General features: G+C 47.7%; 6 protein-coding genes across 6 annotated transcripts; 3 read left to right on the top strand and 3 right to left on the bottom strand.

Moving 5' to 3' along the window:
* Nucleotides 1–358: 358 nt before the first annotated feature.
* Nucleotides 359–1,471, bottom strand: N7533_002628 (RING finger protein; the record flags this gene model as incomplete). The annotated part of the gene is made up of 5 exons (XM_057099278.1): nt 359–503; nt 627–877; nt 959–1,020; nt 1,125–1,291; nt 1,356–1,471. 5 exons carry the CDS (start codon nt 1,469–1,471, stop codon nt 359–361), a joined length of 741 nt encoding a protein of 246 aa, XP_056964414.1.
* A 1,228-nt stretch (nt 1,472–2,699) lies between these two features.
* Nucleotides 2,700–4,387, top strand: N7533_002629 (uncharacterized protein; the record flags this gene model as incomplete). Its single annotated transcript, XM_057099279.1, has 6 exons — nt 2,700–2,825; nt 2,878–3,023; nt 3,219–3,394; nt 3,443–3,604; nt 3,673–3,905; nt 3,962–4,387. The coding sequence occupies 6 exons, from the start codon at nt 2,700–2,702 to the stop codon at nt 4,385–4,387; spliced, it is 1,269 nt and encodes a 422-aa protein (XP_056964415.1).
* Nucleotides 4,388–4,548: 161 nt separating this feature from the next.
* Nucleotides 4,549–6,277, bottom strand: N7533_002630 (uncharacterized protein; the record flags this gene model as incomplete). The annotated part of the gene is made up of 2 exons (XM_057099280.1): nt 4,549–4,930; nt 4,989–6,277. Coding segments are annotated over 2 exons (1,671 nt in total), but the record flags the coding sequence as incomplete, so codon positions are not given.
* Nucleotides 6,278–8,438: 2,161 nt separating this feature from the next.
* N7533_002631 (uncharacterized protein) lies at nt 8,439–8,827 on the bottom strand (the record flags this gene model as incomplete). The annotated part of the gene is made up of 2 exons (XM_057099281.1): nt 8,439–8,638; nt 8,824–8,827. The coding sequence occupies 2 exons, from the start codon at nt 8,825–8,827 to the stop codon at nt 8,439–8,441; spliced, it is 204 nt and encodes a 67-aa protein (XP_056964417.1).
* A 779-nt stretch (nt 8,828–9,606) lies between these two features.
* N7533_002632 (uncharacterized protein) lies at nt 9,607–9,882 on the top strand (the record flags this gene model as incomplete). The annotated part of the gene is made up of 1 exon (XM_057099282.1): nt 9,607–9,882. One exon carries the CDS (start codon nt 9,607–9,609, stop codon nt 9,880–9,882), a length of 276 nt encoding a protein of 91 aa, XP_056964418.1.
* A 1,086-nt stretch (nt 9,883–10,968) lies between these two features.
* On the top strand, nt 10,969–12,052 carry rho1 (Rho family GTPase RHO1; the record flags this gene model as incomplete). Its single annotated transcript, XM_057099283.1, has 5 exons — nt 10,969–11,036; nt 11,139–11,166; nt 11,342–11,539; nt 11,647–11,781; nt 11,885–12,052. 5 exons carry the CDS (start codon nt 10,969–10,971, stop codon nt 12,050–12,052), a joined length of 597 nt encoding a protein of 198 aa, XP_056964419.1.
* Nucleotides 12,053–13,033: the final 981 nt, after the last annotated feature.

Here is a 13,033-nt window from a genome sequence, read left to right on the forward strand (position 1 = left end):
TAGGAAGTAGAAAAGCAACCCTTGCAACCGTAACGCCGTCAGTGCACGATCGTGAACATGGCATGTCAATAAGCTAGCAAGACCTCGCCTCGCCTCATCTCATCTCATCATCCATGCATTGTAGCTGAGAATTGTAAGCAAAAAGGCCCCGAGCCGAGGAGCCCCGAGCCGCTCATTTTGATAATGGAACTCCTCACGGCTACGCCACTAGGAGGATCAAAATCGCCGGGCAGTTGAGAAACGCGAGTAAACGGACAAGTCTAGACAGAAGCAGGTGAAGTTAGCAATGGCGAGCGCAATCAGTGGAACAAATTCCCAAATATCCCGGGCCAGAGGAGGCGAAAGGGGAGGGGGATAGCTACAGGGAAGGTCCCGTACCACGTTTAGGACTCAGATCGAATTCGGATGCCAGATTGAAGTAGCCTTCCGGTCCAATATTGGCAGTGTTTTTACGAAGCGACTGTGCGTCCATATTGGCAGTGTCGTTCTTCCAGGGCGCGCGACTGGTTGATTCATCATGGTTAGTTACTGCTGATAAAACGAATGGTAGATAGGCGGAATGGGATTTTTATCCTTTTCAAAAAAAGATGTTGGTGAAGAAGAACAGGAAACGTGAGCAAACTCACCAGTACACGCAGCGAATGCCAGCCCCAGAAGATGTCCGCGACGCAGCGGCCCACTGGTCGAAACACTGCTTGTGTAAGTTATTACCACATGCCGATTTGCACCAAACGATCTTCTCTATGGCTTCGATCATCTCTTGGAAACAAATCGGGCAATCTCCATCAATGGGTTTGCGATTTCCGTCGTTTTCTTCGACTGAAGGGGCGGGACGCGTGAGGCTTAGAGAGGAGCCTCCCATAATCTCACATAGCTCCTGCGTCGAAGAATAGGTGAGATTAGTTCAGGATCACAATGTATGGGCCACATTCAATTAGAGATGCTAGGTGCTGCGTACCGACGAGAGAAATGCCAGTTGATACTGGAGATGCAAAGGTGCTTTGAGTGCGTGAACGAGGACTTTGGTTATTATTAGTAAAGGCAGAGAACGAGAGCGTTTAGAATAATGATAGTGATGATGGAATAGTGGCTCTCGAGGACCGGATTTCGTGTACTATACTTACCGTAGCAGATGTGCTTGCACTGATTTCCTTTCGCACCGTCAGGGCAGTCGCAATACGGGTCCCGTTTGATGGTCGTCTTGTAAAGATTCCCGGTTGACCCAACAACGTCGAAAGATACTTCTGGGACTTCCTCGGTGCCACCTACCTCATGACCGATGATAAACATCCTGGAAACTACAATTAGAAAAACAAACAGGAAGGCTTGAGACGGTTTGTCAGTGGTGTACGCACCGCGTTTGCTGGATTCGGTTCAAACGCTCCAGGTAAGAGAGCGGGGGGTGGGCACGCCATCTGCGAAGACGACGTTCAGGGGGGGCTAGAAATAGGAGAAACACTTCCTTCTGCATTCTTTGCTTGTTTTTTTGCCTTCTTTTGTGGAGGTGGGGCGTCTGTTGTCAGATCGATGACAGGTGCCGCAGCCCGTGGCCCAGGAAGAGAACTGTGATCAATGGCTCTTTTCTTTGTTGTGGGTTTATTGACCCGGCGAGAGTGTGGTGTTGCGACTAGACGGGGAATTGTATCCAAATCAGAGGTGCCATCGTTTACTAGTATGGCAGGCGCGTTGCCTTTGGGGACTCGGGCTGCGCTAGAACTGCCCATATCTGTTTTTGAAATCAGATTAAGTGAGCGTGATGGACTGGAAAGGATTCAAAGATCTAGTTAATTCCTAGTTGCAAGCGAGATAAGGTGATAAAGTAGGAGGAAATGACTGCAGTGCAGTGCAATACAGTGAGTGTGAGTGTGAGTGTAATGAAGATGAAGATGAAGATGGGAAGTGGTCGATGTGAAAGGAGATCAATATGACGTCATTTGAAACAACTCACCACTCTCTAGACTACCTAGTACTAGCAAATTCAACGAATTGAATGAGGGAAGTTTATTCATTGGCTTTTGATATCATTGTAGTTTCTTTGCTTTGATGATCTTCTCGAATCAAAAGTGGGAAAATCATGTGCTGGTGTCTTTCGGATTTATCTAGCGAATAGAAAATGATAGCCAAGGCTCAAGTTTTCGCAAATGTCTGTATTTGATTTGCCTTGAGAATTCGGAAAGATCAGTACGCCACTCCAGAGGGTGAATAGTATTGACTGCACCTTGTTCATGGAGCAGCCGGTAAGCGATCAAACAGCCCTGCTCCTCAGCTTGTGAGATATCCTATGTCATTGGGCATAGAAGTGCATATCCCGGAATCTCACAGTATCCCTTGTGTATGGGTCATAATTCGAGGACCCTGAGCTTTTGACCGGTGATCCAAGGTGCAGATGTTGTGAGAAATGGCTGGGGAAATTGGTACAGTAGTTGTCCTGGCGCTTCAGATGGAACCCGAAAAGAGGAACCTATTATTTGCCCTCAACACATCACGCCGGGCTAAACCCCGACACATTTCGCTTCGCTACCCCACGTCCAGGAAATCGACCAATTTGAGTTGCAGGGGCTGGGTCTCAAAAATCGCGGAGTGAATTAGGTTGATCACCATTGGTTGCCCTTTCAAAGCCCCTGTCTGTATGAAGGGATAACTCGGTCATCACTCTTGCCAAAATTCACCCTATAGGTTTGCTTTCTCCAACTTCCACAATGGCTGAATCCAAGAAAGATCTCGAGGACGAGATACCTGTACATGTTGAGCAGACCGTCGGAGCTCAGCAGAATCACGACGATGTGTTCGGCGAGCTCTCTGATGATGGCCCCAACTTTCGCAATGTGAATATACCATGTCACCAATTGACACTATGGTCAACTAATTTGGCTCCAGGTCGGCTTCGTGGGAACCATCGTTCTTATGATGAAATCTCAGATCGGTCTCGGAGTTCTCGCGATCCCATCTGCTTTCGATACCCTTGGCATGGTACCAGGTATCATCTGTCTTTTGGTGATGGCCGTCATCACAACATGGTCTGGGTATATCATTGGAAATTTCAAATTGAATCACCGGGGGGGTTTACAGTATCGATGATGCTGGTGGAATCATATTTGGTTTACCTGGTCGGATTTATCTGGCCACTGGGTTTTGTCTTTGTATGTTCAGGTATATTTCTTTTTCATAAGAGAACCCAAGGACTGATTCTTTTATGCTGCAGATTATATTTTTAATAGTGCATCAGCCATTCTCAGTCTATCCATCGGCATGAACGCAGTGTCTAACCATGCAACTTGCACCGCTGTGTTTGCTGCCGTCGCAGCGATTGTCGGGTTTGGTTTCAGTAGTATTCGAACTCTAGGTCGTATCACATGGCTTGCATGGGTTGGTCTACCGTGTATTCTTACTGCAGGTATGTATGGGAATAGACCAATACGAAACAGAGATTGACTCAATTCAGTTACTATTGTGACGATTGCGGTTGGGATACAGGAACGTCCTGCTGCAGCACCAACAACAGATGGCCCCTGGGTGTCCGATTGGAAGATTGTTGGCAACCCTTCTTTTGCAGAAGCAATTGCGGCAGTCTCCAATCTCCTGTTCGCTTTCTCTGGCACACCCGGTGAGCGGAAAACTCCGACATAATTCATTGCAACGAGTACCACGACAGAATGCTAATATTTCTCTTAGGGTTTTTTTCTATCGTTTCTGAGATGAGAAATCCCGAACGATACCCCGCAGCTATGGCTTCCTGTCAAGCAGTTGTCACCGTCGTATATGCCATCATTGGTGGTGTGATATACTATTATTGTGGTAGTTATGTATCTTCACCCGCACTCGGTTCAGCAGGCGGCGTTATCAAAATCATCAGCTATGGATTTGCATTGCCTGGGCTTCTCGGTACTATGACAATTGTTACACATGTAAGCCACCCAGCAGAAATCAAAGACAGGGCTTTACTAATTTTGATTGATTCAAGATACCTGCGAAGTTCATTTTCGTCCATTTATTGCGCGGTTCTAAGCACCTAAGCAGCAATACGCCAACACATTGGATAAGTTGGCTCGGGTGCACATTTGGCGTGACGGTAATAGCCTGGATTATTGCCAGTACTATTCCAGTCTTTAAAGCTCTGGTATCTCTTATCGGTGCATTGCTTGGCCCAGTCATGTGTATCCAGCCGATGGGGGCTATGTGGCTATACGATAATTGGGAGAAGGGCAAGGGCCAAAAGAAGACTAACGGTTGGATCATCGGCACCATTTGGAGTGTTGTTCTGATCGTGTTGGGAACTTTCCTCATGGTTGCTGGAACATACGGCTCAGTTTTGAGTATAGTAAGCGCCTATACTGAAAGTGGAGGCTCGGCGGCTTTTTCGTGCGCCGATAACTCCAATTCTACGTGATCCTAGGATAAAGCGGGGGTCCAGCAAAACATAATCAATTGTTCTTTTTAAGCTTGAGATTAAACCAGACACAGACAGCAATTGATATCCGCGGGCCACATTTATCTAGCTTTAATTGAACACCAGCAAGAGCCAATCTATATTCATTTCCAGATTAATACTTCTGAGTCATCAGTGCCATTAGCTGCAGACCAACTCTTAAACCTCCTTGTCGGTAGTCCCAGCTTGAACATATGGTCAATTTCAGCATTTGTTCTTCCTTTAAGCTCGGGAACCGTCAACCACGTGATAGCCGTTGTGATTGTGCAAATGACAAAGAACAGGAAGCCTGTCTTGGCACCCAGGTTCCCGGCATCTTTGTTATAGACGTATGGCAAAAGAAAACTAAATAGTATACTCGCGATATCAGAGGCAATAGTGCTGATACCCTGTGACTTGGCTCGCAGGCGGAGGGATGATGTCTCTCCAACAACTGCAAATGAAGCAGGCCATGCACCCACACCACAGATGACAACAATAAACATCATCGTTACCGCAGTATACCTACCATCGATGTTAGCAATCGAGAATACGTGAGCAGAAAATTGAAAGGTTGCCTTACCATATCGAAACAACACCGGACCAGCAGCCAGCAATACCCATACCAAGCCATAGTAATGAAGTTACCGATAGTGAACTTAATATGAGCGTCCGTCGTCCAACGACATTAGCAACCCACACACCGACAGCGTTGGCTACTAACCCCAAGCTAATTCCCAAAACAAACATCATCAAACTGTTGTGGTCATCCATTCCAACAATCTGCAGGAAATAACTCGCATTTGAGAGTAGCGAAAACCCGAAGAAGCAAGGCATCATCGATACGAATGACACAATAAGAGTTCGTCGTAGATCGGTGCGTCGGAAGCAGTCACGCCAAGGGATCTTCTCATTTTCTTCCTTCTCTTGCGCATCGGTTTTCTGCAGGTCTTTGACCAGCTGTGCACAGTCCTGAGTACCAGAGTGAAGTTTCTGCAGCGCGCGATGGGCGTCAACCAGTCTGCCGTTGCGCACAAGAAATGCGGGACTTTCTGGGACCAGCACGACAATAAGTAGCGTGATGGCAGAAAATGGCCACATAGAAACGAATGTCACAAGGTAAGCACTGCTTGTATCTCCACCCGAAGTCATAAAAACCACCAAAGCACCAATCAATTGACCTAACAACACAAAGGTCGGGCAGAGCGCCATCGCAGACCCTCGCAAACTTGTAGGCACTGTTTCGGATATGTAGGTTTGAGCAGTTGTCGTCAAGACACCGACACCGAGACCTTGAATGATCTCGCCGATGAGAAAAACGGCTCGCCGAGCATTAATGTCGGTGGGTAAGTAGGAAGTGTAGATTACAGCGACAGCAGCAGCAGAAACCACGGTTCCTACCACCATTGGAATTCGCCGGCCTGAGCGATCTTGCCAGGACGGCGAAACAAGTGCTCCCAATATCTGCCCGACAGCTCCAAGCGCGCTCCAAAGCGATAGCCACATTGATGGTATAATATACTCGTTCTTGTCGGGGCCGTACAGCACGCCAAAGTCCTTTTGAAATTGTGAGATCGATGGAACCGTGTTGACAATGACAGAATCGTAACCGCCCAATAAGAATGCTATCGCAAGGCCAATGGTGTAAAGTGTGATTTTGGGATAGCGTCGTACCTCCCCAAAAAAGGATTCCTCTGGTGGGGTTGGACTCGGCATGAGTGGGATGTCAGGCGCTTCGGTGAAATGAGACGAATAGAACCGGGCACCTGAACGGCGATTATCGGAGTCAGAAGATTCTGATTCTTTATCCGATTCATCTTGTAGAGGACTCAGATGTTGAGACTCGGGGTTGTGTTCGTCTACGGAAAGCATGGCTAACAAATGTGAAAGAATAGCAAGGCAAGGGAGTACGACGAAAAAAGTGAGAAATTCTTCAAAGCCCGCCCGGGGAAAAGAAGGTTAAATCAATCCATGATTGTTGACGATTCAGTCGTAATTACCCTCAGCCTTGAATGGGGGCTAAATCACGAAAGAGGACTTGATCGACTAGCGATGCAGAGATTGAGTGACTAAGACTTGAATAGTGCCTGTGATATGCTACTCCGTATTTAAAGACGGTCAACCATTCCCCACTTAAATTGTCCACATAGCCACGTTTATCCTGACTACTGGCAGCGTGAGTACGGACTAAGATGGAGAGTCAGCCTTGGTCTAGTTGGGGGCCAAAAAGCCCTACTATTACGCTGAATTCCTCTTTTCAAGGGATTTTCAACCTTCTACGCTCGTTTTTGCTTGTTTATCCGTTCATAAATTTATTTCCTGTCACAAATACCTAGGTAGTAATCTAGGATTAATTGTTTTGCCAGCTACGTCCTCTGATCCTAGAACTTGAATGAGGCTTACGGTCAACAGCCGCGAGAACGGACTAAGCGGGGCACACTACTGGCAAGCGCTTACTCTGAGCCGACTTGAGTATTCAAGTGAATTTATCCAGTGTGGAGACAGTCATTACTACTCAAATTATGATTTGGAAGGCTCTTTCTATAAGGGCTACTACTAGTACTACCCACCTAGGTACTGCGTGCTGTTCCACTCGATCCAAAACGAGACGCAGTCTTTGATTCGGGCCAAAAACATTGTCTTTTGTTATGTATATTAATGGTCGCTTGATGCTGCCTAAAGTGACTGCTATTATTAGCATGATGAAGAGTCGCGGTCTAATAAGTTGCAAATAGGGTACACTATAGGCGAATTTTACGCTTTTATGAGACTGATGTGGAAAATATCGGATTGAGAATCACGAAGGAGCTGCTAAACCTCATAATGACAGCATCGGTCACGTTAGAGCCAAAATATCTGGGGGGGGGGTTGTCGTTAAAGACATTAAAATCAGGAATGAGCGAATAGTATGGTAGCATAAGGTTTATTCAATATGAATATGATAGTACCATTAACCTTGGGAGTTAAAGAGTTAAGAGAATCGGTGCTGCTACTAAACAATATGGGGTCTCATGCTAGCAGCTAGCGCGTTTGAATAACTCCTCAGAGGTTTATAACAAATATGCACATGGAAGCTTGAGAGACGAAGCCAACAAAACAGCCAAAGGTAAAAAATCCGTAAGCACCATATCAAGAATTGTGCGTGGCATAATAAGCAAAAGGTCAAAATAACAGGGATTAAGAAGCCAGCTTTTTTTGCCTCGCTACTGGATACTTTGGCCTCAGCTAATCGTAGAAATCCTGGTCGGCCCGTCGAGGCTATAAACAGCCCCAATTCATTATGAAATACGCTTGGAAGTTGACAACAGTTGAAGCAAGATCTTTTTGAATGCTGGCAATATCTAGTAGGACATCAAAGTCCAGGCCCACGAACACAATAAAGAGCTTAAATACCTATACGCATAAATTGGGATAGTGTATTTCTAAGGACTCAGACGCTCATGAAAATAGCAGTAGTATTGAACGAAAGTATTAAGCCGAGAGAGAGAAGGGAAGAAGGAGAGAAGCTCCCATCGCAACTATCTACACATGAGCGGCTGCCTGGTTCATGTGTCCAGGCACGTTCTCAGGCACCGAGAGAGATTCGATCGTTACAGTATTCCAGTATAGCACGGACAAGGGGGGGGGGGCATAATTATTCGAGCGAAGCTTTCACGGCAGGAAAATTGCAAGGGAAATATTGAGTTGATAGTGCCTGTGATTTTGAAGGCTGTTTGAGGCACCGAGACTACTAGTAATAGAACGCTCAGCATTTCCGACGAAACTATCGAAACCATGAAACCTACAGCTTTCAATGCAACAACCAGAGTTTATGTCTTATTCCACGCTCTGAAAGAAGGAAAGATAACTTGAACTTCAAATTTGATTTAAGTTGAGTACTAGTAATGGACGTTATTTTCTAATTTGGCATACGTCCCAAGGTTCTTTCACAAAGGCATTCCCAGAAATGAGATAGTTCGGCTTACTCGTAGACAAAAATAGCAAGACTTGGCAGAATAAGAATTCTCACAGCATATATTGGTATGTAATCAAGTCAAGATTGAAATCTCGTCTTTGACATGGTCCGCCCAGACGCAGCAGACTCACCTGCATAGCGACCGGCATATAACGAGCCAACTAGCGACGCAAACCTCGTGGACCTCAGCAGCACCTCGGCACCGCAGTCGCAGCCAAACGTCGCCATGCCCAACAGAACAAGAACGGGCCGGGTCCTCTTACCCGATCCAACGACCCCTATGTAAGTAGGATCTGATACGTACTTACATATATGCAAGAGTATGAGTATGAGGAAAGCATCACATCGATATCGGCAACGACCGGCGTTAACCATCGGGCCCACCGCATACATCCCCGACACCCCTATGCGGAAAAGTCTTCTCCACCAACTCACGCGTCAATGGACCCGTCGAGAAGCTTACCCATTACAATTGTGGAGACAGACCGGGACCTGGTCGATCGACAACGAAGATACGCACGTTGACTACATCGGGCAGGCGTGTTCAGCTCCAGGCGGAAGCCGACTCCGCGTTGGGTCCAGCTCAGCAGTGGGGGTGGCATTGTTGCTCCGCCATGTTGTCATGGAGTCGCATGTACTCTGTACCCCTGTTTGGAGTATGAGTACATACAAAGCTCCCTAATCCCCAGTACGCGCGTGCAAATGCAAATGCACACGGAGCGCAAAGAAAGGCTACAAACGGAAGCCCTGACAAATTCCATAATGAGGCGCTTTTGATGGGTCCTGGTGAACAGAACCCAGACACTAGCTACGCTCATCGATCTGAGCTCGGTGGCTTTCACTAGTGTGAGGAGAGTCCCCGGGCCATCGGAAAGCGGTCGCCGGTATGTACTCCGTACTCTGTACTGAGTAGGGAGTACAGAGGACCTTTGTGTGCGGTCCGAGTCAGCTTGGCCAGATCACATTTGGCTGAGTCTGAATAGTGGAAACGGCTTATGCCACCTCTCGTGCTAAGTACATATCTATCTACGTATATGGATGCCTGTACCTCGTACCTCGTACGGCGTGACATTGACTCTCCACCAAAAACCAAAGGAGAAGCGGTGCGTCAAAAGGGGGGAAATAAAAATAAAAATAAAGCCGAAGCTAAGAAAAGTAAAGAAGTGGAAGCAAAACCGTCCCAGCTAGTCCGTATATCCGCCCTCTTAGCTTGTGTGCATGTCTTACCTGACGTCCCCCTTTCCCCATGCCTCCTTTGCACGGTATTTTCTTGAGTCGCCTAGGATCGCAGCCTATTTTTAGTGCGGTCGTGGAGACGCGGCTACCAGAGCCCATCACCCATCTCCACCACGGATTTTCTAGCTCCCAGCTCCAGGGCACGTTTGAAGAGTGGGGACTCGGAAGGAATACGATGGTGGGAAATGATTGGTGCTGGGCAAGGGACACATCGGCAGATGTGCGACGTGCACAGATGGAGCCATGCCCCTGGATTGGCAGTGCCAACTTGAACAATGCCGATTGATGAAGCAATCTAAATGGTCGGTGTTCACGACTCGGAAAGAAAGGAGAAATCTGGGAAGAGTGAGGGTACTACGTACCTAGGTATTATCGGAGCGATCGTCGCGGGACAACGACGTCAAGCATTTCCATCTACCTAGGTAAGAATTGGGAGGGAAACCTTGTCAGAACTACTTGTAGAACTACCTGGTGCCTGGTCTAGGTGCTAGAATATAATATTCTGGGACATACTGACCCGGTGCATGATCAAATACAATTATCCAAGATTTCAACTCCCTTTATCCCTAGGTACTACTACAGTGGGTGCTCAAAAAAACTTGCTTAGTATACTATTACTATGAGTATGATATAAAAATATTCTACTAATAAACTTGATAGTAGACATCCCGCACTGGCGGATGGTTGCCTACTCCGATGATATCAGATTCCTAGAGCATTGCCTAACGTCACAGCCACGGTGGCTGTGTTTGGCTTCGTAAATCCACCCTGAGGCAGCGAAAGAAAAAGTCCTATGGGAAACCTTAGGAAAAGGAAAGAGTGGGGCTCTTCCAATGATTGTGACGCGGATTCACAGCCACACATTAACCTACTAGGGCTGCGTATTGATATTACCATAGATTACTATATATTACCATATAACTTTGCTACAGGGTACCACAATGGGGACAATCGGTACCAGGCAATACGATCAATACTTACCATACCATACCACAACAAAAGAGTCCACCGCCCGGCGCCTGGGCAGTCTGGCCTCTATCCCATCCACATCATTCTTCCCATCCTACCGTCTTCTCACCATCTTTCTATCTTCTAGCTTCTGTGCAGAGCACTAGCTGGTCTTTTCTTCTTTCAACAGCCCTCCAGACATCCACCCCCCTTTCATCACAGTACGACAGACCCTTCCCCCCCTTTTTTCTACCCACCCGCCCCCCGAAACCTGCACCTGTCCCTTTCTCATCTCTCATCTTCCCCTTCTCCTCCCCCCTCCTCCTCCCCACCCAACGCCTTCTCCATCGCTATATCTGTCTCGCTTTGTGGATAGTTCTCGTTCTCTACTTTTGTTCCTTCAACTAACTTTCGCCTACTCAAGATGGCTGAGATCCGACGCAAGCTCGTTATCGTTGGCGATGGTGCCTGCGGTAAGACTTGTCTGCTCATGTAAGTAAAGTCTACCTTGAGACATCAGAGTTATCAAATATCCCTTCCTTCCCCTTACTCTTCTCTTTTACATTTCGATCTCTAACCAGCCTCTGCTCGCAGTGTTTTCTCCAAGGGTACCTTCCCTGAGGTGAGACTCCCCCCTCTCCCCCATCATCGGGGCCCTTGATCGGCCCCCCGAATCCCCCGGATCTCCCGATCCCCCGATTACACGCAACCACACCCAAATCAAACATATATTGGCACCGGCATCGACCAAGCTGCATCTGCATCCAGAAGCACGTGCTGACTGTTTTCGCCACTAGGTCTACGTCCCCACCGTCTTCGAGAACTACGTCGCCGACGTTGAGGTTGATGGCAAGCACGTCGAGCTTGCTCTTTGGGATACTGCTGGTCAAGAAGATTACGACCGTCTCCGTCCTCTCTCATACCCCGACTCCCACGTCATTCTGATCTGTTTCGCCGTCGACTCCCCTGACTCTCTCGACAACGTTCAGGAGAAGGTGCGTGTCACATGAACCTCCATCTTCCGGGGGACAAAAAAAGACCGAAAAACAGCCCCCCGGGAACAACGAAATAATCGGAGCATAGCCGCTGACATATTTAATAGTGGATTTCCGAGGTTCTGCACTTTTGCCAGGGTCTCCCCATCATCCTGGTTGGCTGTAAGAAGGATCTGCGCCACGACCCCAAGACCATCGAGGAGCTCCACAAGACTTCCCAGAAGCCCGTCAGCCCTGAGCAGGTATGTCATCTTCCCCTCAATACACTCTCATACCCCGCGCCGTATCCCAAGACCGCACGCACCACCGCCAATAAATCGCTAACTCGTCTTTTTTTTCCTACAGGGTGAGGAGATCCGCAAGAAGATCGGTGCCTACAAGTACCTCGAGTGCTCTGCCCGTACCAACGAGGGTGTCCGCGAGGTCTTCGAGTCCGCCACCCGCGCGGCTCTGCTTAAGGCCAGCACCGGCAAGAAGAGCAAGCGTGGCAAGGGCGGCTGCATGCTTCTGTAAACTACACCAACTGATATGGTGCGGCTCGAGCGAAAAGATCCGGTGGTCGAGACTCGGGCAAATTTGAATGTTTCTATTCCCAAATAAGGGGACAGCTGCTGGGCTTGCATACGAGGATCTGTGGATAATACTTTCGAAGTCGGGCGCCTGAGTCGTGGATATTCCCCCTGCCTGCTTTACTTTGTGCCCTCCCCTTCCCCCTCCTTTTTTATTTTCTCTTTTTACCCACAACCCCTGCAGTTGATCGACCTTGTGTTTCTCCTTTTTTTGCCTTTACTTTGCAGAATTTGTCTAGGGAGGCGTTGTCTTCATCATAACCCTGTGGGCCTTTTCTTTTTCTTCTATCCGCTCTTCCCCCTTACCCTACTTTACCGTACCGTACCCTAACTTCCCCTCTCCGATATTCTGTTTGTTACTCTCATCTTCCTCTCCCACAAATCCGACTCCGTGGATCTCAATGACAAATTGCCTCTTTCAGTGGCAGTATAAATCTTTCTAAAATTTCCCTCCATGAACATGGTCCTTTTCAGGATGGGAACCCAACAAAAACAGTATCCCAGCGCATGGAATGGAAGCTCTGGTGTAAGGAGCCTCGGAGGAAGAGTTTCTGGAAAGGTTTCGACGTGAAGGTTGTGCCCAGGTGTGATGGACAATTCTGTGGACTTCGGTTCGCAGCCCCATGATGATAGATGGATGATTCCCAATCTCGCGGAGAACTCGATTCGGTTTTTCTTGTTTTTTTGTACTGTTTTTCCTGATGTAGGTATGCATTGCCACTTGTGACTTTGATCCGATTCTTCTAGAAGAATTCTACCACCTACTAGGCAGTGTAGATCAATATCAGTCTCAGTCCTGGGGTCTTGGCTTCGACCCTTGGACCATGGCTGTTCAGTAGTATTGAACTCGGTTCATACAAGTACTAAAACACATCCTAAGCCTCGGGCGTCTTCCCAAGGTTGGGCCTTGGATGCTCATAGAGGC

The sequence above is a fragment of the Penicillium manginii genome (genome assembly GCF_028828005.1).
Source record: "Penicillium manginii strain IBT 31320 chromosome Unknown utg000002l:1.0-5564898.0:1.0-5567710.0, whole genome shotgun sequence".
Classification (NCBI taxonomy): Eukaryota; Fungi; Ascomycota; class Eurotiomycetes; order Eurotiales; family Aspergillaceae; genus Penicillium; species Penicillium manginii.